Source organism: Gymnogyps californianus, chromosome 4 (assembly GCF_018139145.2).
Source record: "Gymnogyps californianus isolate 813 chromosome 4, ASM1813914v2, whole genome shotgun sequence".
NCBI lineage: Eukaryota > Metazoa > Chordata > Aves > Accipitriformes > Cathartidae > Gymnogyps > Gymnogyps californianus.
This window is the reverse complement of record NC_059474.1, coordinates 36,742,641-36,770,606: the sequence shown is the minus strand read 5'-3', so window position 1 is coordinate 36,770,606 and position 27,966 is coordinate 36,742,641. Positions and strand designations below refer to the sequence as shown.

At 39.8% G+C, this 27,966-nt stretch overlaps 1 protein-coding gene across 2 annotated transcripts in view; it reads right to left on the bottom strand.

Annotated features, from left to right (window-relative positions):
* ACSL1 (acyl-CoA synthetase long chain family member 1) overlaps nucleotides 1-24,108 on the bottom strand; it is a 32,095-nt gene extending 7,987 nt beyond the window's left edge. The window contains exons 1-13 of one of the 2 annotated variants that reach the window (XM_050895581.1): nucleotides 23,885-24,108; nucleotides 16,687-16,801; nucleotides 16,228-16,292; nucleotides 14,827-14,928; nucleotides 10,879-10,978; nucleotides 10,535-10,713; nucleotides 7,683-7,715; nucleotides 7,455-7,506; nucleotides 6,580-6,653; nucleotides 5,474-5,551; nucleotides 2,975-3,109; nucleotides 1,206-1,340; nucleotides 374-469 (exon numbers count right to left, since the gene is read on the bottom strand). In XM_050895581.1, coding sequence (XP_050751538.1) covers nucleotides 374-469; nucleotides 1,206-1,340; nucleotides 2,975-3,109; nucleotides 5,474-5,551; nucleotides 6,580-6,653; nucleotides 7,455-7,506; nucleotides 7,683-7,715; nucleotides 10,535-10,713; nucleotides 10,879-10,978; nucleotides 14,827-14,928; nucleotides 16,228-16,292; nucleotides 16,687-16,801; nucleotides 23,885-24,079 — 1,359 coding nt within the window. In that variant the 5' untranslated portion in view covers nucleotides 24,080-24,108. The remainder of the gene's footprint in view (nucleotides 1-373; nucleotides 470-1,205; nucleotides 1,341-2,974; nucleotides 3,110-5,473; nucleotides 5,552-6,579; nucleotides 6,654-7,454; nucleotides 7,507-7,682; nucleotides 7,716-10,534; nucleotides 10,714-10,878; nucleotides 10,979-14,826; nucleotides 14,929-16,227; nucleotides 16,293-16,686; nucleotides 16,802-23,884) is intronic. The other variant, XM_050895582.1, reaches the window with a different exon arrangement.
* Nucleotides 24,109-27,966: the final 3,858 nt, after the last annotated feature.

Here is a 27,966-nt window from a genome sequence, read left to right as displayed (position 1 = left end):
TTCAAAGCAACACCACTACAGTATCATCACATCGATTAGATTCTCTACAGTAGTTACAAATACTTCTGTAAGCAAGGCAAGCCCCAGAAACTTAATCCAAGAACACTAGTTATTTCTTACAGCAGCCCTCCAAAAAAATCTTTCCCTTAAGACAGTTCAGCTGGTTACTTCAGTTATAGTAAAGACTTTGGGATGAATACAGAAATATCAGGGGACAGAGAAACTCTGGAAAGGAGTATGCACTTGTATAGTCTCCAAGAAGAATGCCAGAAAGTGTTATCTGTATAATCAGACTACTAGAAATGCTCTAACATCAAAGCTGGAACCAGGTATTAAAATCTTTTTGTTTTAGGATTAAGGCCAGGAAACTCACCTGACAGCCAAGAGCTGTTCTCAGGAAGGTCAGTACACTTGCAGATACAGGTGCTGCTCCTGTAACCATCAGCCTTACTTTTCCTCCCAAACTTGCCTACAACAGACACAAGATACTGTGGACACCAAAAGCATTTTAGAGAGATTTCCAGAGTCTTTTTCTGTCCCACTCTCAGCCACTATTCACCTACGGTGCCACCCACAAATGTTAGAGATTAAAGTTTAGTCTCCTATTGCAAGCTGTCTTTCTTGCAGTGTTTTTAATCTCATTAATGGCTGGAAGAAATGGTATCTCCAACACACAGTATCTACAAAGACTATGCTGTCGTGTCGCTGCAATGCAGACTCTGCCAAAAGTCTGAAGAGCTTAAGTCATGGCCTTACAGCAATGGCTTTATTTTTAACTGCCTTGTATCAGCTTCTCATACATCCTGAATGCTATAAAAAGCAGCCACAGGGGCACGTTGTTCAACCAAGGTTAGGCCATAGCAAGTGAGTGCCAGATATAATAGCAGGCATAACTTACTAGTGACCAACAGTGAGAAGACAGTAGGGGCTACAGGTGGCACTGTGTCACATTTAGCATTCCTCCTTCAGAAGGACAGTGTTTGCTTTCAAAGTGGTAAGAGAGAAGCACCAGACTGTTTTAGAGCAGCTTCCCTAATATGGTTAGCTGATACTATTAAAACAGGGGGAACTGAAAAAGTGAAGTTGGAAATAAAGACAGCTTTGATTTTTATTCTGAGTAGGCAGGTAGTCTTTAATCCCAGATTATAACCATTCATACGAAAGTCAGCAAGTGCAAACTTAGACTCAGAGGCTTTTAAGCATACCTGTATTTTGCGGAAGATTACTTTATCCCAGAAACTGTTATTTCTAACTATACCACTTCTGAGTTCTGCTTCTTTCCTCTTGGAAGCAAAATCCAGCATCCACCTCTTTAATGAAGTATCTGCCTGTCCAAAAATCTATTAAGAAAGATGATCTGTGGTTAGAAGTCTTCAGACTACCATTCCCTTTTTCTTACAGAAGCATGCACAGAGACTCTTAGCAGTGAAAACCAAGTAAATTAAACCACCTTTATTGGTAGGCATCTTAATTCTAGTAAGAAATACTTGCAGATTTTGATTTTGGCCTCTACCTCAGTTGAAGAGATGTCCACCAAAATTAGCACTTAACTAATTCTTGCTTCCCAAACTGTGTGATGCTGTTTCAATGTACAGTTTCTTCATTAAAATGAATGAATATGGATGTTTTACTTTTCTATTCCAGTACGATCAAAGTTCAAATTGAGTATAATCCTCAGCATATTCTGAAAAGCACACCATCATAATATGTAAAGTAACACAGGGTTTTCTGAGGTGCAGGTCCCTTCAGAAATAGCAAATGGAGATCTGTCTTGCATATATAAACTTGCTTTTTAGATCACTTTTCAAAGGCTCCTTCTAGTTGTTCTCAGGAAGCCACAGAGCAGACTCAACAGCAGACTACAGATTAGTATATTCACTTGGAAAGAGAAAGACCCAGCAGCTCTTCAGCATTATGGCCCCCCCGCCACCCCAATTTCCCACTTGTTAACTTCACACACTAGGTTACTGCAAGGCAGGGTGAGGTTGAAACAGTGCCATAGAAGTGTGAAAGCCTCAGGGCACCAGAGTTAACAAGCAAGAGCACATCATGAAAGGAGAAGAGAGTCCCAAGCTTTGGCTCTGCTTCTCAAATTCCAATACAGAATGGGTGAGCAGAATGAGGGGCTATGTTTTAAGTGCTACAGGCTGGTCTCACGACTTCCTCCCCTCCAAATGGATCAGAGTTGCACTATTTGTTCCTGGGGCCAAACAGAACCTTGTATTACTTGCTGTTCCTCTGGTTTCATGGTTAGAGCACTGTCCTGGCTAAGACAGCACAGACAGCTCTGCCATTTCTTTAGCAGTCACAAGACTTCTTGTTAAATCTTCAACTCCTCTGGCTGTATCCTAAGAAGAGTCAGTCATCCATATGCAAACGGATGATTTAAAATCTGAAGTCCAAGAAAGAGAATCTACTTCTGAATTCCCATCTCAGATGACCCTGAGCAGGCAAGCAGCAAGCACAGGAGAGACTGGGGCTGCTGACACACCCTCTCCCCAGCACTCCCGACTGGCTGGTTTATAGTTCTCCCTGCTAGAACATGCTGGCTGCTGTGTAGGAAACTTGTATGCGTCCATACAAACATAGGCAAACACCTGACCTTGGTTTGCAAATTCCACTCCATGAGTCAGACGCTAGAAGCATGGCATGCAGATGCTAAGCCTCATGTTCATGTTGTAGACTGGACTTAAATAACTTGCTCAGAGCAAAACAGTAAGTCATCAATCAAGCTAGAGAGAACCAAGTCCCCTAGTCAGACTTTTGAACGCTAGTATTTGCTGCCTGAAAGTGTTTTAATACAACCAGTACTACTCCCTGCATTTTCAGCTGTCTTTTAGAAAGAGATACACAAGTTTGTTAGCATGCCGATTTAACATCCCAGAGCACAACGGTTACTCCTGCCCTGGCAGCAGAAACTTCATGAAGTCTCTTAAAACCCTGCAGAGGTCTAGACTCATGCCTGTAGACTTACCTTGTCAAACATTCTGTTCAACAGTCTTGGTACTACAGGAAACACAGTTGGCTGTAGTGTTTTTAGGTCGTCCATAAGTAGTCTGATATCCCCTTGAAAGAATCCTATCCGAGCTCCATGGCACAGAACCACACACTGTTAGAAAAAAGTAAACACTCTGAAAACACAGGAGGTATAATGTGTTCTAGCTATATATGTATGACAATCCTATGCAGAGTGGACTGTGCAGGATCCACCTTAAATCATCTCAGCTTCTGGACTAGTTCTGCAGCATTCTCAGACTATAGGATGGGACTAGAAAGACCAAGTAGCAAGACATGCCTGGTGTACACAGACCAAGGACTTGGACAGAATAAGATACAGCACAAAAGCCCCTATCCAAAAAGGGCAGTTGGCCAAATGAGGCTATTCCGGTGACTCAGAGGTAGCAAAAGACTAAAAAGCAGAACTTCTCTATTTTAAATATTTAACAAGTTTATTTAAAAATACTAGACCTTTGTTTGTTCCCTGCTATATAGTAAGAAATCCTGCATTTAAAGTCAGCACATGCTATTTACTGGTCCAGCAGGGATTTCTGCCTTACGCTACTTGATTTCCATTCTCTTGCACTCTGGTTTTCCTTCCTATTTCACAGGACTGATGTGAGCAGAGGATTTGTTGTCACATGATCAAGATGCTCTTTAGAAGATTCTAGCAGAGCCACTGCATCACTTCAGACCTACACCAAGGAAGGCAGACTTAATCCTGTTATGTTCTATATTCTCTGTTAAGAGTCTAGAAGCTCCACCCCCCACACCTATACACCCCCTTTTTCTCCTATTTTGTTTGGGTTTCATTTATTCTTTTTAACACCACCTCTACTCTTCTTGTGTTTATCTATACCTACTTGCTTTTATTTCTTCTGCTTCCTCCATAACACCTCTTCCTTCATTCCCTGCCATCCATTCTCATCTTTACTGCACAAGACATGCTGAAGTGTCACTTTTCCCCTTCACCTGTGCTTTGCCACCATCTGCTAAAAAGCAGCAAATGCATCAGTCCAGATGGACTGAGCAGCAACTGCCTTTGCTAGGTGGAAACACATCTGTCCTGTCAAGTTCACTGAGCCTCTAACTTCCTTAGGAAGCCAAAAATCAGCGAACATCAACTTTACAACAGGGGTAGAATTCTAAAGATTGCTTCTCACAGAGCCTGTGTTCATACCTACCCCAAACAGTAACAAATTTTTCCTCCTTTCTACCAAAAGTGTTCTTGCTTAATCTCCTTATGTAAATACACAAGTAATCACCTACTTTGTAAAGACCTCAAACAGCAGAGGAATACTGAGATCCAAACACTTTCTTCTCATTTTATCATTTAGAATACAAGTTCCCATCCTATTTCTACTGCATGATCAAGAGCAGAGCTGTTACCTACAGAGCTTGTACCTTCTGCTGCAAGACAGGCATCAGTAAAACAGACACTGAAGTATAACTGGTATCCAGGTTACCAGGAGAAAGAGTGCTGAAAGCCTAAGGGCACCTGTACACCTCAGTTACACTCTATTCCCAATCTTCATAACATACATATAAAAATGTATATATGCATGTGTGTATATATACACACTTTCAGTAGAACGCTCAGGATTCCTAACTGAAGTCACAGGACAATTTCTGGCTCCATGTGCCTTTTCACACTTGCATGGAGGCTGTTTATTTCCCTACATAAATAGGGACATGACTACCTTCAACATACATATTTGCAATCTCACCTAAGGAGTTGTGTTAATTCAACTTCAATAAGTACAGTAATTAAATACCTGTGCCTCTACTGTATATAAAGTTTGAGGAAGTTGCATCCTTTCAATAATGCATACCACCTAACTATGGGCTCAGAGGTCCTTAAGACTGCCAGTATTAAGACAACCTGAGTCCCCTCATACTCAAAAATGAAGCCCCAGGTTTTGCTATATGGTAAAACAAGCTATCCAAGAACTTCAGAGTTTGTCATTAAATGGCATTAAAAGCCATTTTCGTTTCCTGGAAGAAAACTCCACTGAAACAAAGTCTCTTCCTTTTTACTGAAGTTCCTTGGAAGCAATGGTAAGTTTAACCAACTTAAAATTAGTTTTGTGTAAGCAAGCAGGATGCCACATTAAAAAATTATTTTTTAATGTTTGCAGACTAAAGAATGGCATGGATTTTTAATAGTGCACTGATTATATTAGAGGGAATTTCTAGGCAGTGTAAGTGTGCTAAGGGATTGTCTCATCTTCTAGTAAACCAGTTTCTTATTAACCTAGCTTTAAGGTTAATGTTTATATTTTGGCATGAAAACCAATTGTCTCGTACTCACTGGATATTGTTTATGGGATATTATTTTCCTGAACCTTACCTCAAGCTTTCATACACATGTGCAAGAGTGAAAGAGGAATAGCATGTATCACTGGGATTCAAGAGACATGCATTCTGTAAGAAAAGCAAGCTTCTCAGTAGTTCAGTACAACAAACAGATGCTTACCTCAACGATTCTCTCAAACATATGAGCCAAGGGCAGGAATGATATCAGAACATCATCAGAGGAAGGCATAAATGTTTTCTGAAAGTGTTAGTAAAATTAAATTTAATTCTCATTGATTCTCTATTTTGCCTAAGTTAAACAATAATGAAATCTAGCGTCTAAACTCTAGAGCATGGCCCTCGCTTCAGTGTTGTTTGTAATGAAGCTGCATTGTCTGTCTTTCATTAAAAACATTACAGCAATGACTTCTAGCATTGCAGAAAAGGTAATCTTTTAGAGTCGAGTACAGTGACCAGATTATTACAGCTTACCATTCATATCATTATGAATAGAAACAAATTCTGATAGAAACCACAGAAAGTTCCATTATATACATTGGGAGGGAGGGGGAACAAAAAAGGTTAAAGCCTTAGGGGTTTAAAAAATACACACTTTCATCTTAGATCAGAAAGTTTGCTTATCCAATTTACCATAAGGTTGATATCAAAAGTACATTACATGATCTAATTGTGAGACCAGTTGCTTAGTTTAAAAACAATTCTATATGCAGACTACTTGGCAAAATAAGTGCAATTGTATTTTTAATTACATCTGTATGTGTTAGAACAGTCTTCTTAGCTAGCCTGCAGATGAACTTTAGTAGTCTACTGTAAACTAAAAGTTAACACTGTATCAAGTGAAAATACAGAGTCATGCTGCTTGCTCATTTATGCAAGGGCTTTAAGTATTTTGGGGAATTAAAATACATTATAGCTTCTCCCATCCTTAGTGGGAAAGGTTAGCCTCTACACAAACCCGCTGATACAGAGCTTGCACTAATGACAAACACTATAAACCTATGGCAGACTAATGTAGATTCACATCAGGATCTTTATAACATTTTGCTTGGATGAGACCAAATTGTAAATCTGTTGGGTTCTTGACCCTGACAGAAGAAACCGGTAAACATTGACTTCTGACCTAGCATGGTCAGAGTGCTGTCAAGTTACATTTTCACTTGGATCTTACTAAAAGTTAAGACCAAAGTTAATGAGATTTCAATGTTGGTTTTACTCCTGAGATTCTTCGTTTCATGCAAATCGCCAATGTTAACCTTTGCAGTTTACCTCTGTAGTTTTCACAAAAGCTGAAGCATTGCTGACTATGTTTTGATGAGTGATCATAGCTCCTTTGGGGTTTCCTAAGGAAGAAGCACATCAGGATGCAACAGTGAAATTTTTAGATCCTTTAAGTTACCAAGCAGTGGTAAGACTAATATAATAGCATTTCAATCAGTCCTTCTTTGATATTAATACCTTTCTTTGTATATCAATTAAACAAAGGCAGAGAACTTGCTAACACACTGTCAAGAATAGCTGGTAACACTTAAAACAGTTTGTGCTGAAGTCCTCAATTTTCATAAGGAAAGCAAATCCTTAAGAAATTGTCATGTTTCATGGATAAGCTTCTCGTTCACAATTCAACACTTCTGTGAAGATGCAGCTATCAAACCCAGACTAATTTCTGTTCTCACATCTGCTTTAAAAATGTAGCTTGTCGTTGTACTCTTCCCTTTTGCTCCCTGCCAGTGTTGGATATTAACTCACAAACGTCAAGTGGGTGACATCTAGACAGTCTTTCTGTTTTGGTCTTACAGCAAGGTTGCTTAGAGCTAAGGAACAAATTTTGCTAATACAGTACAAAAAAGACTACAGAAGAATTGAAAGTTTGAAGTCTGATGCAGAGCCCTTTTATAATGGAAATACAGGTTCAGTACTTATTTCCAAGCCCAAAAATGTAACACCTCCACCCCCCAATACTGCAACTCTGTATTGATCAATGGGAAAAATCAAAGGGAGCCTTACCATAAAACTTCCCCAGCTACTACTTGCCAAAAAGATGCAGCAGCAGGGGAGAGTCTTGAAAAAAAACAGTAGGAGGGCTTCTGAATTAATTTTGCACATACAGGATAATAAATTCTGCATAATGTAATGAGGTGTACCTGTCGTTCCACTGGTGAAACAGATGACTGCTAGATCTTCTGGCTTTGGAGGCTGTAAGAGTTAAGAAAGTATTAGTACGGTTAAGGTAGCAAGGAAAAAATTTTCCTGGACAAAACACTGAAATACTAGAGTTACTTTTGAGCTATGGGAGATAGGGAGATTTGCTAGTTTGATCTACAGAATGCTATCCAGTTTCAGATTGTCACTTGAACTAAATTCATACTTACTATAGGTTTTTGCCTGTGTGCTCTTCCCAGCTCCTACAGAAAGGAGAGAAAGGGGAGAGAGACAGTTTAGACATGAGCATGTAACTTTTTTGCTTTAAGTTTACCAGACAAACATTACCAAACACCATAATATTCCATTATTTAGGCTGTCTGTTAAGGCATTTTAACTTATAGAAAGAGTAACAAAGGCTTTAAAGGGCATTTTAAAGATATATAGAATAACTACCATGTTCTACAAATACAAAAGTAATTAATATAAAACTCATAGGTTTTTTTTCCAGCTAGTAAACCAGAAGTCACTCACTGGAGAAGCTCAAGGTTAAGCAGTGTTATGACAAGCCACAGCAGGCAATCAATCCTATACCTCAATCAGAAGACATGTGCCACTGACAACCGTTGAATAGATGAAGCAAGATTCATCTCAGTAAGTACCTTGCACCAACATCACTGCTTGTGAGAAGGAAGACTGAGTTTCCCCATGAAGGGTCATTGGTGGTTTGTACTCCTTTTATATTGAAGAGTGGAGAGCACAAGATTCTGTCCTCCAGAACCTCTTCTTTCCTCTCCCTCCTTATGGATTATTCAGGCCTGACCATTAATGATATCAGTTCTTTAGGCAGAAGGGAATGGATACCAAGAAGATCCTTTTATCATCACGGATGTAATGATTAAGAGGAGAGATTTGAAAGCTGATGTTCAGTGTCTATGAGCTTTAAAGTTTCAAATCAAGACTTATTACTGTCATGCCTATTTAAGACTGAAAACTAAAAAATACTAGCTTAAGGACTTAGGCAAATTAAAATTGACCTTTTGTTAAGTATAGCTTTGGAAGCACCCTTTGAGGGCAGACACATCAACTTCACCAACCCCTTTACATTCCAAGTACACAATAGCAGCACTATGCATTCCTTTACTAGCCCTAGACTTCCTTTAGGATGATATACCTCTTAGATTACCCAAAGAGGTTTAAGAAAAAAGGAATGTCTGGAAACACAGTTAACATGCCCATACCTGTAAGTTTGCCCTTTTGAAACAGTGTCATCATGCAAAAATTTGCCACTATGACAACGCAGCTGTGCTTGAAATGCAGATGCTGTTTTAAGTACCACCAGAAGCTCAATACTTCCCTACAGCCTGTTTTGAGTAAGATCTGGTATTTACTGAATATACAGCTAAGATCACAAACTTCTTTTGATCTCCTAGAACAGAACTCCAACATCTCTTCCTATCAAAGAGCCATTTATTCACAGCTACTCAGCTTTAAGTAACCACAGCATACATACAGATATTAGGCATCAGAAACCAAGCTTATGGCATCTGGGAGATACACAGAGGAACTGGTCACATAACCAATAAAGTACAGCTGAGCAATAAGCTCAAGCCAGAATTCCGGAAAACAAGTACCTAAAGCTAGAAATAGTCATTCTATTCTAATCTAAGCTCCTAAACAGTTCATAGTTGCCTTTCAGGAGACACTAGAAGTCCCTACCCCTTAAAAAAAGTGACAAAACTGATTCCTGCTCACTGAAACACTATTAGAAATATTTAAGTTTGCCTAACTTCTGAGATTTAGACAAGAGGCTCTTGGAGCACCTATTATGCATTAATCCAAACATTAACAATAGTGTTGTTAAGTAAGAGCTACAAAGTTACTACTTAAGCATCTAAACTTCTAACTTAAAGATAACATTCACCCCCTGGTTTTGTTTTTCTGTAGCTAGAAGATCCAGTGGAAAGCATCTTCCTCTGCCAAAAAACTGGAGTTCAACTCAAGGAAAGAAGCTGATTTTAATGTACCAACTTGCAGTTGGGCCAATCTTTCTCCAATTTTAACCCAACCCTTTTGCCAGTGAGCTATATAAGTCACTTACTCTCCATAATGTTTTTAGCCCCATTTCAACCTGGCAGTCTTGCTGAGGCTAGTTAGCTACAATACAGTTAATCATCTTTTAAAAGACATGCTGGCATTTTTATATCTTCACCAGAAGGTGGCCCTGTTAACATAGCAGTTAAGACTGCTGTGAAAACAAGTTCAGTGAAATGAAGTATTTCACACCAGTTACTGACACCTGCCCAAGACAAGCACACTCATTTGGAGATACTCAAGTCCTAGTGAGCCAAAGCCTTCACTATAACTCCAGCTGGAACTAGGCTAAACCCTGTTTCATAATCTCACAGTAAAGATATACTTCATGCAATTTGATCCTGGAACAGAGTTCTCCAAATAATGAGTGAAGTTACGAAATAAACTTGCATAAGAGATCTATGCAGACAAAATAACTACAAGCAAAACCAAGACTTGAACATTAGGTGGCTAAGCAAAATGGTTTCTACTTCCAAAACTTGGAAGCCTCATTCCCCTACATTACCATAAGCTTACCCTGGAACAGTTTACTGCCATTTTCCTCCTCCTCCAGAAAACATTTCTTAGATTCAGTGCACAGTAGAAGATGCCATTTTTCACAAGACCAAAACCTACACAGGCTCTTTTTGGAGTAAGTATTTCTGAAGTATTAGTCACAGTATATAATTATCATGTTACTGCTTCACATGGGCAAGCCTTAACACTCAGATCTGATATTCAGTCTGGACTATGTTAACAAGCTTTCATTCTGTCATCTTGGCATATACACTTTTACATTTTGAGCATTACGAAATATTAGCAAGTTGTTTCCCTTTTTTTAACTATTTTTTGTGTAAACTTCAATACAAAAGATAGTTAAGTATTTTGAAACTAATCCACCACATTTGTTCACAGTCCTAAAATGTGTTCAACAGACACTCACTGTCTTCTTCCTCCACAAGTAAATAGGATGAAAGCAGTAAAGTAGGTTTTAATTAAGCATGCTTACCTCTAATTCTTTCATGCTGAAGACTTCCACCCCACACTTTTTGCCACGTTCCACAAGATCCATGCCAAAAGACTCCATGATAACAATGGTGTTGAGTATTGGAGTTTCCCCCTTTTCCACACTGGTTAGCAGAAGTTTGGCCTTGTCAGGTTTGTCACAGAAAACCAATGACAAGTCAGCTGATGAAAGAGAACAACATTATCAATGTGACAAGTTGAGTTTAGACTAGATCCATACATTCTTCAGAACGTGGTAATGAAGACTTCTGAAGGAGGCTACAGTTCTGCCCTCAGGTCAGCTCTGCCATCATACATTCAGTTGCTGAACTGCTGGAAGTGTCCTACCTTTGTTCACAATGTACGTAATTGCTTCAGTTCCCAGCGTATCATAGAGTGGTACTACCACCATGGAGAATGCATAGCATCCCTGTTCAATGATAACCCACTGCAATAAAAGAAGAGATACAAGTCACTATGTTTGCTTATCACAACAGACCTCCAAGAAAGACTCATATTTGGATTCTAACAAGGAAGCTAATAGGACAGATCTCATTTGGACAAGTCTTTCTAAAAAAATAAGCGGCAGTTTGTAGCATTTGTTTACTTTGAAGACCTACTAAATTTTTATCTATGGAAGGAAGAAAACAAAAAACAATCAATAAGGAGCTATGGGAAAGAATCCAATCCAAAAAATTCAACTCTGCGCTTAAGAGTAATTTTAAGTACTTTTGAAAAACAGTTAACATTAACTGTCCCCTTAGTTTACTATTAACAGAAGGAGACTTTGAGTAGGAGTACAATATTTTTTCTTGGTTTTAGGTTATCAAGGTAGCCAAAGCCTTCAATATTCTATATTACCATGGTATATGAACCAGTGAAGGACTTGCTCATGTCTTGACACACATGAGATTTATATACACACAGTATTCTTACCTCTACATTATCTGCATCTCATTTGATGGCCAGACATGCAACATATGCAGTTAAACTAGAAATCCTTTGGAAAGACAGCCCCAGAAAGTTTCTCAGCATTTCTCAAGACTAACCATTCTTCTTTAAAGGAATCTAATCTGAAGACTTCTATAAAAAAATGCAATTACATCCCTGCAAGCTGCAATAAGAAGGATTTGCCTGCTAACAAGTGCAGTACTCAAACATAATGGATGTTGCAGCCTTATTGTGTGTGATGCAAGCTGACAGTGCTTTACTGATCCAAAGTACCATCAAGGTAAGGTAGTCATGCAATTCTTTTTCTGGATAGTAGCTGTTGGTATAGTTTGTAAACAACTAGCTACACCAAAATACAGGGTAGCATGCTACTCCTGAAATGGGAGCCTCTAGACACATGAGGTGGCCAGTGGAACTGGAACATTTCAGTTTTTCCCATCAAAGAAGAGTGACAAAAATTCTCAGACACAGTACCTTTAGTCAGTTCCAGTTACAGGAACAGAACAACAGGTATCTTTAAAAGTTACCAGAACTTGCAATTCAGCAAGGATTGCATCAACAAGGGTGCTTGTTTCCCTTCCCCACCTCCAAACTCTGTCACACTTTCCAGTGTTTTTGCAGGACACTAGCCAGCTACCTCACCCCCGTATGATGACAAGTTTAAACATCATTCAGCTGGTTATTCCATATAATATCTAATATAGAAGCTATGTTAACAAAGTTGCTAAATCTCAGTTTTATGAACTGTTTATTAGAGGCAAGTTTCCTAAAGTAAGTTCTCTACTGATTGAGACATCCTTAAACATAGGGAATTTTTCTGAAAGCATTTACGCAATAAGTTGTACACCTCCTGTCCAAAAAGACTTCTTAGAAAACTAGTACAAGGCCAGCTAACTAGACTTTCATGCAGACATTAGACGTACTGGTAAGTCTAAACAGGCACACCTATGGCAGCCACAAAAGGGTCCACTGAATATTTTTTCCTAGATAGCATCCACCTGTACATGTAACAAGGGTGCAGCTGTATTGCTGTTCAGCAGCCTGAAGTTTAGTAGTTATTTTAATAGGGTGGGGATCTGCTACAGTAGACTTCAGAAGCTGCACACCATGATAAAAGCTTCCTGTTGCAGCCTCCAACAACTCCTGCACACCGTCTCAACGGTGTTGTATCTCAATACAACAACCAGCATCTTTATTTTCTGGATTACCAAGACATTTTTCTTCCGTTTTATCTTCTAAAGTTAATAGTATTTAAACACCAATATCAAACCTTGACACTTGAGTTCTCTCTCAAAGCCCAAGCAAGCATCTAGTACTGAATACAGACAACAGTCTGAAAGTTTCAATTTGTTTTCTGACATGGCTCTGATCTTCTATTAAGGGACGCTGTCTATTTCACTGTCCTGTTTTCTCAATCCAACACACAACTTCCTTGCTTGCAGAAGAGATCATCTATTTTCCAGTTACTCAAAGAGAAAGTAGTATTTTCATTAATAAATCCAGGTTTGGTTTTTTTAGTGAATATTTAAGCAAGTAACATGCTAGGATTTTCCCCATTAGGGGACTTCCCCAGCAGTTGTTCCCTGAACTGACAAATGTGAATCATTTCACACAAAACTTCACATAATCTCCTGTCTGGATTAGTGATTATGTTGAGGATGTCACAACACCCATCCAGTAGTTTTCAGCAGGGAAAATCCCAGATTTAAAATTGCTGGTTTAAACAAGTCTTTCCAGCTCATTCCTGACCCAACTCAAAGGCTGCTGGACCAATGCAACTCAAGCACATTTTGTCTCTGTGATCCAAGAGCAGACCACACTAACATGCTCTCCTTCAGAAAATCCACTGACCCAGCATTCAAAGACTTTGCACCCAAAGGTCTGTAGAGAAATAGTTCAAACAGGCACAACACTAACATCTGGCTCCCTTTTTTACTTCCAGTTCATAATGTTATAAGCACAGGAGACTGAACTGAAGAGTCTGTAACACTGTGTCATTTAACAGCTTCCTAGTTGGAGACATCCCAGCCTTTTTTATTACAGAAATATAACTGTTGCTGTTAGAACTGGAATTCCAGAAGGAAAATCCAAGCAGCAAACTACTGCAGATTTAAGAGTCTGGAAAAAATGCTTTTCTTCATCTGTACAAGGCTAGAGTTTGGGGGGGGGGGGGGGGGTTGTGGTGTAGGCTGGAAGAGGAGGAAGGGGATCAAGGTCACTTGTCACACAGCTTGCATTTTAATGACAGCAGGGAAGGTTCAGTGACAAACTGAAATCAGAAGAGATCCAACAGCAAGCTGTTGTCCACCACGACCCAGACACTGATACAACTTCTAACCCTGTCAACACTGTAGATGGCTCTAGATAATGGCATCCAGTTAGGAGTGTTCAATCAAGAGGGACAGCATATTTTTGACAAAACTTAAGAACCACTCTCCTGTCTTAATACAGGTTTGGATTGAACTAGCTTAATGCAGCAAGTACCAACTCAAGCTACTAAGCACATAAACATAGGTTAGAGAAATTCAGTCCTATTAAAAAGATTGAACAAACAAATCTAGAGAATAAATATTTACTGAATATTCCATAATATTTTTAGAAACAGCAATCTACAACCACTTCTGGGCTAATCAATCTAAATATCCTCATAGTTGTCTCAGGTTCGTAACATCTTTTTGCTTTGTCAGGTGATCTTCTTTAATTACGTCACTTTCTTTAGTCTTTCTGACCATTTAAACTGCAATTAATTTTAAGTTTTTGCCTTCATCAGCAGTTCTCCCTCCCAGAATCTTTGTGCCCAGGGCCTCTGACAGAGATAGAACTATGACCTTTAGCCATCTTCTATTTGTCCAAATATTTAATCACTAAGTGTTTCTTTGGGTTTTGAAGGGTTTAAACACCTCCTTGTGACTTCCAAACACTTTCAATTACCTTGTACTCCAATGTCACTTTTTAAGAGAAAGCAAATGGTGATTATATTCACTAAGTACCACATTAACTTCCCATTAAACAGGCCTCCTCTACAAACTGGAAAGAGAAGAGAATGAGTTAAGTTCTTCTGGATTCCCTGATTCTCTTCCTGCTCTCCAGCCTTTTGCATTCAGCTCTGGGAGCAAAAAACCAATATAAGACACTAACAGTTGTGTCTTATATCAGTTTTGGTTCTTAGCTAAAGATGCCATGTCTATGGCTTGTGGGTCTACAATGTCAGCATTTAGCCTTTTCCCAACACCAAACGGACTCTTAGTAGGGAAGCTCAGTACACTGCCAAAAAGCAACAGATACAAGAGTGGGCCACTTCAATAACAGCTAGATCACCAATACACACACTGTCAATTAAATTACCTCAGGTCTGTTTTGTGAAAAGATTCCTACATATTGAACGTGAGATGGTTTGAAGCCTCGGTGGAGTAATGCAGAGCCCACGCACTCAGCTCTGTCTGAAACCTGGAGGGGCAAAAGAGAGAGAAGACAAAAAAATTGAGAGCAAGCTCATCAGTATACACCCCTCAACATTATTTTACCTTAAGTCTTACAAAAAGAAGGCCAATAACTGGTATGAAGTACACAGAAGTTTTCCAGGCTATTTTGGATGTCCTCTGTGACTTTGATAACCTAAACATTGCAGTGCCATTACACTGCACTGATGGCAGATACTACACTTGCACTCAATATGTAGCAGAAGAGCCACTTAATCCAGTTGGACTTGGAAGTGTTAAGTGTAAGTTTAAATGTTAAGCTCACATACACAGAAAAGGCTGTTTGTTGTATCTGTATTAAACCCCAGAAGTGACGCTGGAATGATTCAGCATTATATTTCTGCTCAATCACAAGCACGACATATGCCATCCTTCTACTTCATTTGGTGCCTATGGGAATAGCACTTCTCCCTTCAAAAAAGCAGGAGAATAAGGAGGCAAAACCCAGCTAGTTCTATAAACAAAGCTTGGGAAGGCAATTTTCTAAATTCTTTCCATATAGCACATGACCTGAATCCATGTTAGTCACATGACTCAAACAGCAAAGCTTTATTAAAGAGAGGTTGTACCTAACGTGCCCAGCAAAATCACCTTGGAAAAAGTGAGGTCTGCTACATACAAAAGGTGTTTAATGACCTTAACAGTATGCAATAGGCAAGGTTTATGCAAATTTGAAGACAATAACTGAGTAAATCAGGCACGACCTAGAAGTGCACAGCTGTTCACAAAGATTTGCATAAAGATATTTTTAGCAATCATGAAGGAGCACGCTACTAGTTAGAAGTGTATCTGTTAACACCCTATACAACCATCATTCAGCACTATGGAGACAAGTTGTCAAGAAGCACAAGTAACATCTGTAGATAGCACTTTTCCTAGTGTAAAATGAGCCTCTCTGAAGCAAGCACCTAAGGTAGTAGCAGTCTGAGTACCTGAATACTACTTCAAAGCTGCAGCCCTTCAGAGGCAGTGTCCAAGTTCTAAACAATTCAGCAATGAGATACTAAAAGCTGCCAAGATAACAGTTTTATTTCAGAATTTTTGGGGTTAATAAACCAAGTAAGCGCAGAAGATACTCTTTTCTCCCCCTTGCACATATTTGAGGCTGTTCCTTTAAGACACTCTAACAGGAACTAGAACCTTTCTGCAATATTCTGCTACTACTTTAAAACACCTATAAATAATTAAGATTTGTTATATCACATTACTCGATGTTGTATCAATGGTCTCAGCAAGCAAAAGCAAGAGAGTTAGAGAGACTACTTACCTCTTTATAAGAGATCCACTCATATGGCTGGTTTGGTTTTCTGACACCTAGACATGGACCATTATCTAAAAAAAGATAATCAAAAGTAACACAAAATTTAATCCTTGACTCCTCTGTCCTGACATCATGCTAACTACATTCTCAGTGTTAAGCCTCTAGATTCTTTGCAGACACTTTCGGAAGATAAACCTTTTTTTATGGGGGTGGCAGGGAGGGAAGCTGGGGAAGGACACAGAGGCAACACGGTTGGTTTAGGCTAAGGAACACAGCACTGATTTTATTCACACAACTCTACTTCACAAGAGGTCACAGTTAAATCTGCCTTCAAGAAAGCTCACATTCAATACATTTATCATATTGCTAGGCAGGCATCCCCTATTCCCAACTGCATTTCAAAACAGCCCAGACCTTTAGTTCTTGACATATTGCTGAAAAAATTATCTTTAATTTTAGACTCACTTGATACTTGCACACCCCTTTGTAAGATATCATAAGCTGTTCTCACATCATCGTAGTAGTAAATCAACAGTTCATCACTGTTAAGAAGAGAGGACCTTCGAGCATGCTCACCACCCTAAGAAAACCAATTAGAAAGGTTAGACACACTTGTTGGTTATAAGTGAACAGGAATTCCCTGAAGGAATAAAAACACCTCATCCATTAAGTTTTGTTATGAGCCTTGGCAAATTCTGCTTGAGAGAACTTCAGTTCTTTTCACCACCAGGGGAGAGATCTGCAAAGTTTCCCAGGACATTGTTTAAAGAGTCAGACTGCTCCCTGCATTACTAAAACCCTGTCAGGCAAAATCTTATTCCTCAGCTACCTATGATAGCACAGAACAGATGAGAACAACAGAATGCCCTTTGACACTCCTTACTAGGCACAGGGGTTTTCTTAAGAAATGTTTTACTCGATTATTGCAGTATATAGCATAATTAATTCCATCAAGCCTTCTAAATCACTCCAGCCTCAGAGCTCTCTAGGTACAATATTAATGCTGAGATCCTAATCTACTTTTCTAATGAAGATTACAAAACATAATCACACTTCAAACTGTGGTTTCAAAACCTAAATGATTTTAAGGGTGGTCAACAACACTGTAAACAAGTGTTCTCATAAGTAAAATACTCTGTACCAGATAAAAATTGAGTCCTTCAATCTAATTTAAAGTTCCATCTTACAAAAAAGGTTTCCTCTTGATCTAGTTAGAGGCAGTCAAGACAATACTACCTTGAGGATTAAAATCACTGTTTTTCAGCAGGTGAGCATTTACATAGGCTACAATTGGAAGTCAATACAAGAATTTAATAGCTCATAGTCTTAACATAGCCTTTTTTGGACTGACTGATTAAATAATCTCATTTTATGTCAATCAAGTTCCACAAATTGCAGTTATGCAAGTACTATTGAGCCACACTTATTAGTTCTGCTACGATGAGACACGTACAAGCAAGTTCTTAGCAGGAAGAGCCTAGCTAGTTAAACAGAGGGTCTTGGGTAAACATCGCATAAGATTCTCTATCGGTGCTTGTAGTCAACTCCTGGCTCTTTCAAAGTCAAATCCTGGACTAATAGGACTAAATCTGTGCCTGAATTGTGCCATCATCCACAACGTCAAAAACCTATTCATATGCAATCATAGGCTCTTCCCAGCCATTGATTTATTTGCCTGTTTTCAAAGTACCCTGGAAGACCAGAGAGCATCTGTTCATGTATGAGCTAGATAAACCTGTGTTTATCTGCAGAAGATGTTGAGCTAGCACATTAAAGGCACATCAGAGAGGAAAAAAATATTTTAACACTAAAACAAGTCTAACTTGTTTTAGCAAAACACTATGCGTAATGCAGGGCTTGCCACTCCTTTGACGGTAAGCAGAAATGTACATTGTGAACATGACCCAGAACAAGTTAATGACTGGCTTACCTCTAAAAATTTGTAACATTAGAAATTCAAGAGCATACTTGCACTCAGACCAACATCTACTCTATAGGAAATGAACAGATCACTAGTACATGTCTCTGCCTGGACAGAAAAGCAAGACTACTTGTTTTATTGCACTGGTTTCACAGATCTAGGATAACCAAGGTCAGCTTCTAGATTTTCCCAGTTTTACCACCTCTGGAGCTAACCTGAGGAAGATCACACAATGTAGTTGTAACCACAGTCACAGGTAATGTCAACAAGTGCAATGTATCAGTACCATGTTTGATGTACTACAATTCCTGCATCACATGAAATATCCTAAGCCATTCCTTGGCAACAGTCAAGAAATATTTGTTTTCTCATCTGAGCTACTACTGTTTTGTTTGCACACTGTCTTGGTTTTGGCTGGGATAGAGTTAATTCTCTTCTTAGGAGCTGGCACAGTGCTGTGTTTTGGATTTAGTGTGAGAATAATGTTGATAACGCTCTGTTTTAGTTGTTGCTAAGTAGCGCTTATCCTAAGTTAAGGATTTTCAGTTTCCCATGCTCTGCCAGCAAGCAGGTGTGCAAGAAGCTGGGAGGGAGCATAGCCAGGGCAGCTGACCTGAACTAGCCAAAGGGATATTCCATACCATAGAACATCATGCCCAGTATATAAAGAGGGGGGAGTTGGCCAGGAGGGGCAGATCACTGCTCAGGCATCGGTCAGCAGGTGATGAGCAATTGCATTGTGCATCACTTGTCTTTTCTTGGGTTTTATTTCTCTTTTTTGTTATATTCCTTTTCATTACAATTATTATATTATTATTATTAGTTAGTATTATATTTTATTTTACTTTAGTTATTAAACTGTTCTTATCTCAACCCACAAGTTTTACTTTTTTTGATCTTCGTCCCCCTCCCACTGGCAGGTGGGAGAGGGAAGCGGTTGTGTGGTGCTTAGTTGCTGGCTGGGGTTAAACCACCACATGCCCTATTACTGAGCACCATGAAAGCAGTTTTTGCAGGGCCTGAGGCACTAACCAAATCTGAGGATGAGACTTATCAGACAGACAGCACACTGCTTAGACACAAGACTGACTGTACAGTCCTTCTGAAAAAAACAGAAACTGTAACAGACTACTGTTGAAAAGACCCCATCAGTTCTCATGAGTTTTCAGTAAAGGGAAACATAACCAACTTACAGTTCTGCTTAATTTCACTTTACTTTGTGAAGAAGAATAAAGTAACTGAATTTTCAACAGCCCTAGAGTAAGAGTTTTGCTGAAAAACACCTAGTTCCTTGTGTGAAGACCATCAGGAGCTCAATGTTATCCTTCAGAGATGCAGTGAAATACACCTGGATATGCTGAAGATCATTTAGACTTTACCTTATGCTCCCAGTTTGAACCCATCTACTAGGCAATATTACAGTATTGGTCTACATTTTGCTTGAGAGTTGCAAGAACTACTATTTTAAGAGCCTGTCCAAAGTGTCCTTATCCAAAATATTTGTGCAGTATCAGGGAAAGTTCTGTTGGCAGCAAACTTCTCTAAAAATCACTGGTCATTACAACCACCAAGCATCTGAATCTCAGGACTGGAATGTTTGGCTGATTTCACACAAGTTATTTGAATGGGAGCTAACAGATCTGTCCAGTACAAAGGTAAGCACTCAAAAGTGCTGTCAGTTTTAAAGTGTTCTTAAGGAGCCAGGCAATAAAGTCTTATTAATGTGAGAACAGCCTCTGGTTACTCATGTAAGGCAGCCTTTGCAGCAGCTCAGGGAGTTGCAGGAAATTGACCCATTGCACAGCAAGTGCTGGACATTAAGTAAAACCTTGGCATTGGTTCAGAATAGCAGCAGCTGAAGGAAACAGATTTATTCTACAACAGAGGCGTATATTACTCTATCAAAGCCTATTTGGGTCACATAAGATAGCTGCTTTTGTTCAAGCCATGGGTTTGCGTCTTGTTGACACAGGCTGCTTACGATTAGCAGTAACGTCAGAACACACTGTTGGCTCCACCATGCCTCAGAGGCAAGAGGCCCAATTTCCATTTTCCTGAGAGGCAAAGTATACTAGCAAGTGGTGCTTAGGTCACCAACATGCATATTCTGAGCAGCAAGAAGTATAAACTAAAGTTTTCAAACCAGCCATATAATTTTAAGCATGCTAATTCCTAGGTAAGCACACAACAGCTAAAATTGATCGCTTAATAGGGGGATAATCACATGTCTAATCAAATGATTCTTGAAAGACAAGGCAAGCTAGAGTTCTGGTAATGTATTAGGAGAACGTAAGTAGGTTTAAAAGTTTTCATGAGTTGAATACCTCTGTCCATATTTGAATGTCTTAAGGGAAGAAAAAAGCCAGAGTCAAATCCAAACTCTTACTTCTAGAAAATACTGACATCCTAGTGTTTATTTATATCCTATCCTTCTACATGCTTTAGCAGAACTTGAGCCAAATAGAAGTATTTGGGTTTTTAAAGCAAGATATATTTGACAGCCATACACCTGCACTCAAATCAATAGCCAAAGTTGTTCAGCTATCAGTCACCAACGGAAAGAGCAATCTACAAGCAGACAGATCCAGATGTGCCTACAACTACAGACATTAAGGGTGCACAAGCTTTGCAAAACACCGGACTAATGCCCTATTTCTACCCTTACTGTACCACTGAAATTCTTAACAATATAGTGCATGATTGAGTATAGCATGAGGCTCAGCAATTTATTTAGAATTACTCTTCATTAATCCTGCCTCCCCTCCTACAGACAAAAGATTCAAGTGGATCCTGAAAGATTTTCACCTATACCTCTGAGAAGTTCCCCTGAAGAGAGATCGGGTTGGGAGCTTTGAAGACAAGAGGGTTTCCTTCAGTGAAATGTAACTGTTGTACGCATACTTTAAAGATCATACTCCACATCTTTTAATTGTGGCATCTACTCTAGAAGAGCTGATCCTTTCAGTAACTCTTTGTACCAATATTCAACTAAGCGTGCAATCTTTATGCTCGCTCAGTGATGGTTAAAATGGGTCACACTGGGTGCTGGCCTACCAAATCAAAGCTTTCCAGAGATGAGAAGTGACCTGGAACAGCAGTAAATAGGATCTTTTTCCTCCCATATAAAGTTATGAAGATTTATTATCAGAACATGCAGAAACCCTACTCCAGTCACTGACTTCATTTAACTTTGTTAGAGGCCAAGGAAACAAGTCACAGGTAAGAATTAAGCAGAAGCTTATTTATAGTTCAAAATTGTTATCATTAATGAATAGGTAGATTAGATATTAAAACAGTAGAGAAGGGGAATTACCTTCTGCTGTGTCTTTTTTGGAGCACATTGCTTACTCCCTAGACCCACTGTATTGCTTAGCCAGAAAAAAATGTTAAGACATAATTTGAGAGCAGTATTTGATATTTTTCTTCTGTGGAAGTGACAATCCATCTTAACACATGCATAAGAGAATGGAGTAAGTGAAGTGAAATTCTAAGAAATGTAGTGAGAAACTGAATCCCAAGCACTACATTACACTCTTGTTACTGTTATAAAAGTACCAATTCTAACTGACACTTGAAACGTGCTTCAAAACATACATTCTCATTTGATTACAGTTTGGTACAGTTTGCAACATTACATTAAGGGCTGTATCTGAACTGTCAATAAACAAAACTAGATAGATCTTGCTCATTTCAACATGTTCTCAAAGTTTGAGCTCTTATCACCAAGACATGCTAACACTCAGCTGTTTTTCATTTAAGTTTTACTACTGTTCAATCTTCCTATTAAAATGTATTTTCTGAGGAGGCAATGAAAAATAATGCTGTTATACGTATCTTGCTCTGATCAGAGAGCTGATGTTAATTAGTACAATATGGATCAACGACACATTAAGTAGTTTAGTGAAGTCTCATACTACCAAACAATGATTTTAATCACAGAATCCAGCAGTGACAAGTAATTTAGCTTGAAGAGGTAAAGGCTGTGAACTGATACTGCTGTTGAGAGTCTCAAGCAAATAAGCATTTGTCACTGGTTTTATGGCCAGTTAAGAGCCACTGTTTTACCATCTTCCAATGCAAAGCCCCTCAGATCTGCTGAAGCCTATACTGACTAGTAAGGCCCTCCACAGCTGGAAAGCTTTCACTGCTAGTTTATTCCAGCCACCAAAAATGCTGCTCTACAACACTATTCCACCCACTGTCTAAGTGGCCACTGTCAGGACTGGGAAAGCTCACCAAGAGAAGTAAGATCTAACCTCTGGATCCTTACTCTACACATGTTCCTTGAAAAGCGGTATTTTGGGCAATTATCACATTGCCAGAGCATTTTTTTGTTTCCCCTTTGTGTACTTCTAATATCAGACCATTACATGCTATTGTAACCTGATGTGTTAGTAAGCTTACTGTATACCATAATGGGAAGAAGATTAGGAAATAAATGGTACTAACTAAACTTTTGAATGGAGGGGCCAACTAACACTTCATTCTTCAATCTCAGTATCATGAAACATTGCAAAGAAAGTGCCTGATTTGAGGCTATGACAGGAGTTTGCTTTGCTAAGTTCATGAAAGTTTACCTACTGTAAATTTCAAACTGCTCTGCCACATTTGTTTACATCAGTTTGTAGCCGCATCTACTCTTAAGCACAAGTAGTAGTCATGTTAATTGTATTTGATACAGGACAGCTAGATGCAGTCTATCCACACAGAAGAATATGCTGTAAAGGGAGACTTCAGTTGCAAGTATATGTAAAAAAAAAATCTATCGTGGTAGTTTCTGACTATCAAGAGTAATGCAAGAAACGGCCTTACAATCCTACATTTTGTAACTATCTCCCTTGAAGATCACAACCTTTCAAAGATGTCTCCTTCCTTCAAAAGGAGGAAACACCTTGTATACCCTGAAGAAAGACAGAGGCACTCTTGAAAGAATGAAATAAGCGGTAAGATCTTGACTCTGTAGTGAACAGGGGAATTGACATAACTGCTGTTTGGGAAACCCCAGCCATGTAATCAGTTGTCTATATTTGCTTCTAAGCAACAGTTCCTCCCAGTCAGACTGTTCCCATATTTGACTTCACTATTAAAAAACACCACCTAACAGCAACTCTGTCTGCCTCTAAAAAAGCATAAGACAAAAGCTAAGCTAGCATATCCAGAGTTTAGCAGGTGGTTGCTTTAATTTCAACTTACTTTATGGCTGGGATCTCTTGGCAGGACTAATATATCTTTCCACAGATCATTTGAGGACAATTAGTAACCTTTTCATGCTTGTAATCCAATATAAAGTCTCATCTGTCAGCTATTATAAACTAAATATTATAACAGAAAAGTATTAGCCTAATCAGTATACACCAACATACACACTCTGACCCCAAGGCCTAATTTAATAGGTCATCACCTAAACACATGGCCAGGAATTAAAGACTACACTGTGCCAATTCTAACATGCACAAGTTTCCTGCCACGTCAGATCAGAAACTCAGTTCTCTCAGCACAAAGTTTTTTTCTCCCATGCTAGTTACTACCACTATGACCTCAACCCTCAAACTGGTTTTCAAATTTAGAAAGCCAAAAAACTGAGTTCAAGCCATATTTCAGAAAAAAACATGCCCTGAAATGTATTCCCCCCATAGTTCAAGTTTAGAAACACTCTTATGTAAATCAGTGTTTGGTCTCTCTCAGTGCTGCCTTTAGGCTTCAAAATTCAGTGAATGACAGCATCCATCAAGTGACACTTACCTCTACTTCCACAGACTGCATTGCTAAATCACATGGTGGTTTTAGTGCTTTCGGTCTTGTTGCATACCAGTAGGTCGTGAGAGCTGCGAAAGCACCGAAGCCCATCAGTGTATTTGTTGGAAGGGTGCGCACATACTGTCTGACATCCCCAAGTTCTGGCATTCGTAGGTGTCTAAACAACTCATGTGCTTGCATTGCAGTTCACTGCAGTTGTCCTGATGCTGGAATCTGTTGATATGAAAGAAAGTTACACACAAAGATTTGAAATCCCCTTTCGATTCACTGTTGTTGTGGGAGAGCAATGTATGCTTTGTCCTACTGGCTTCCAACTACCAAAATAATTTGATCTGCCACTAGGCAGGCAATACCTTTAGACTTCTGTGCTACAGTTAAGTAAGTGAGCAATTACTGGTTCATGCTCTAGAAAAACAGGTGGGGCTGACAGGAGGCAATTTCTTCAGTGCTTTAATATTGCTTTTAACAGACACTGCATTTAAAAAAAGCAAAAGTTTTGTTAAAGGACAGCATTTCACAACTGCAAAATAGTTATTTGTGGAGTAGCTGTACTATAAGACTGTTTAAACAGTAGCGTCAAACAGGGAAGTCTGGGAGAGGGAGAGCAGGGCTAAGATGTTAACTTGCCTGCATTAATATAACAGAGAGCTTCCTAATCCTATAGTAGCATAGCAGGAGCAGGATTTTTCATCTCTTAAATCCAGTAAAATAAACTCTCTCTTCTACTCTCCCTTCAGTCATGCACAGAAAGCTCACTAGAGCAAGCTGCCTTCAAAGCTGATACCCTCCCATAGCTCCTCTACGCTAGCAAGCTTCCGATTTCTCGCAGCACCATGCCAGCAATTTATCTCTGGTCATGAGGCAGACCAAAGCAGCATCTAAGGAGGCCCAAGGCAGCAGCACACAGCAACGTAATCAAGCACAGGAAGCACATTTGATTTGTCACGTTCACACAGAAGGAAGAGCCGAAAGGGGCTGCTCCCCGCCAGCGCTCTCTGACATGGATATTCCGCAGCAAGAACCAGCCGCAGGGGGAAAAAAAAAAAAAAGGGATTGCAGTCAGCTCAGCTGGTGCTCTCCTCTACAGCCAAGGTCTCCCGGGACATTTGTCACATGCCAAACCCACCGGCTCCTGCCCACTAGGTGAGAGGTAAGCAGCAGGCAGCTGGCCTGCCCGGGGCCAATGGCAACCCGCACCCAGTCACCCCACCGCCCGCTGAAGGGTGCCTGCCTGCCCTGCCCACCCGGCTGGCAGCAGTGCTCACAGGCGCCTGTCACCAGCTCAGCCTCCTGCCACCCAGGGACGGCTGACAATGGCCACTGTCGGCGTGGGGGCGAAGCAATGCTTCCCTGCTTGCTTGAAGAGCCGAGATGTATTTACTCAGATAATTTAGGTCCGGCCATTTCCTATGGACAATAAAATTAAACAAAGGACCTAAAGAATGTCAAAATATGTGTTTAAATAGCTAGAACATACTGTGTAACAATACACTGCTGCAGGATGGCAGCGTAGGAGACGCTGAAATCCAAACAGGCAGAATTGTATGCTTATTAGTTTTAAAACCAACCATACTAGGCTAAGATTTCATATTTCTACAAACAAATCTCTAGTTTACAGTCTGCCCTTGAAATCTTTACTGATGCAATCAGTTATTCAAACAGGCAACAGAAGAGTTGTCTAGTTCACAAAAAGTCTAACCAGTATTTGGACAAGGATTTGCTAGAGAGCAAAAAAGCCATAAAGTTAGTTCAAAGGGCCCGTGGTTTCACAATGTTAGCAGAAGGACAGGCTGAAGTAAGGTCATGGATGGGGGCAGTGTCAGCATGGAATCAAGTTCCATCTCTGGAAGGGTCCCAGACCCATGAAGCGCTCCCCAGCCTGCAGGCACTGCCTTCTCTCCCCCGCACTCTTCTTTTATGGCATAGCCTCAGTGTACCTAGATATGCAGTGCAGGGCCACTACAGAAATGCCTTTTGGTTATCTGCACTGTGATACCCAGCAGACTATACTCAGAATCCACAACACATCAGGCTGTAGTAATGGAAGGTAAAGAAGAACTGAATATATTAACAGGGAACCTCTTCATCTTCCCTTGGCACAAAAAAATTTAAAAAAAAAAATCAATTACTGACTTAATAGTTAGGATTACCATGCTGTTGCTTTTTATGCATTAAATTATGCTCATTAGCATTGCAGGCATGAAAACTACGTCTTAAGTTTTAATATACACAGATGAACAGTAAGAATAAAAAGTCATTCCAACACGGAAGTCTTGGCTTCCAAGTTAATTTTGTGTATATCAGACACCATGTTAGGAAACTAGAAAGAGGGGGCTATAATGTATGTAAGGGCTAAGAGCAAGCTTAGCTGTTTCCTCCTCAAGCCCCACAATAAGCATCTTTGACTTTTCAAACAACAGATACTTGCTTTCCTCTCTGCATTAGTCATGATGTGTCCTGCACACACACTAGATGACTTAGGAATGCAATGTAATTAGAGAGTTACTCTTTCAAAAGGCTGTGGTGCCATTACAGCTAACAAGAACTGAAGTAAACATGATCATTTCATTCACAGAAGCGTCCCATTGTAGTCAAGGAGCTGCTATGATTTGAGCCTAGGTGAAAAGAGATGCACACCACTACTTTTCATTTCCTTGACCAGTTGTTTCTAGAGCAGCCTGTAACAGAAAAGCTTTCTTGAGCAGTTATACCGCAAGTTATCAGTTACCTAATGATACATTTTACTGCTTAGGTTCATATTGAGGGATGACATTTTATTACACCTTCTGCCTCATCAGCACAAAAAACAAGGTTAGGACAGAGTTTTCTCCACAACTAAGCAATTCCTAGCTTTAACACTATCTGCTAAGTCGTATCAACTCTTATTTTCTGCATTTAAGACAAAGCCAGATGCAACAGGGAGAATAAATTCACATTTTTAACATAAGCATCCAAATATGCCCCATCAAGAAAGGGGGCTTCAATGCCTCCCAGCCTTCTTTGATCCATCTCAGTATTTACTTGGCTCATGCTCCAATCACATCAGACATCCAGCGTCTTTACTGTGACCAAGGAGAGCAGTTTAGAGCCTTTAGATTGAGATACAAAGATCTTCCCAGTGAAGCTAGGATCTGGCTTTCAGTCCTTTTCCTCAAGGAAGGAAGTCTGCTAAGTCTGCTCACTGAAGACAAGCAAAAAAGCCATGCTCTCTTCACAAACTCAGGTCCTGCAAAGGCTTCTCATCCAGACAGAATGTGGACCACAAGGAACGGACTCAGAAACTCAGCCCCAGTGCGAGACAGGATATGGCAAATGATTAGAAGTCACAGCTGGAGATGCAAAAGAAGAAGATCCCAGATAAGAGAAGTACCAGTCTGTGATACTCAGGTTGCTACATGTAGCAAAAGACTTGGAGCAGAATAGACAACATTTGAGGTCAAAAGCACTTTTTTCTCAATGCAACCAGTAGACCTTGGTTTGTTCATAAGTTTAGAAACAACACCAGACAGATATGGGAAGGTGGTTTTAATAACCGGGCAAAACGGCTTCAGAGCTAACTACCTGTCCTGGCCACCTCCATAGAAACAGCAGTTCCCAAAATCCAGCCCATGAAAGCATCCCTCTGAACTCATCGTATCAATTTGGTTAAGGAGTTCTGTATGGCTCAGACAAAGCCAGCTCTCTGCTCACACACATCCCGCAGCACCCAAGACTCATTCTTTACAGCAGAGCCAGTATCTCAAGGCAACGACCCAAGTTGGCAGGACTCCTCCGTTCTTTGCTGCTCCTACTCTCCATGTACAATGGGCCATTTACAGCAGGCAGCAGCCTGCCTATTGTCTATCCATAGCCAGACATCATTCGAGTGCAACAGAAGAGAACAGGAGAGCAGCCGTCAGCTTCTGTATTGCAAAGAAAACAACCCCAAGAACCAATGGCCTCTCTTCCTCTGTCCTAATATTTAGATGAACAGCATACTAGCACTGCAGTGGCCTGCCATAAAGGCAGGTCCACCACGTGGCATAAAAAGAAGTGGCTGTGTTATTTCTACAGCCTCTTGCAGGCAG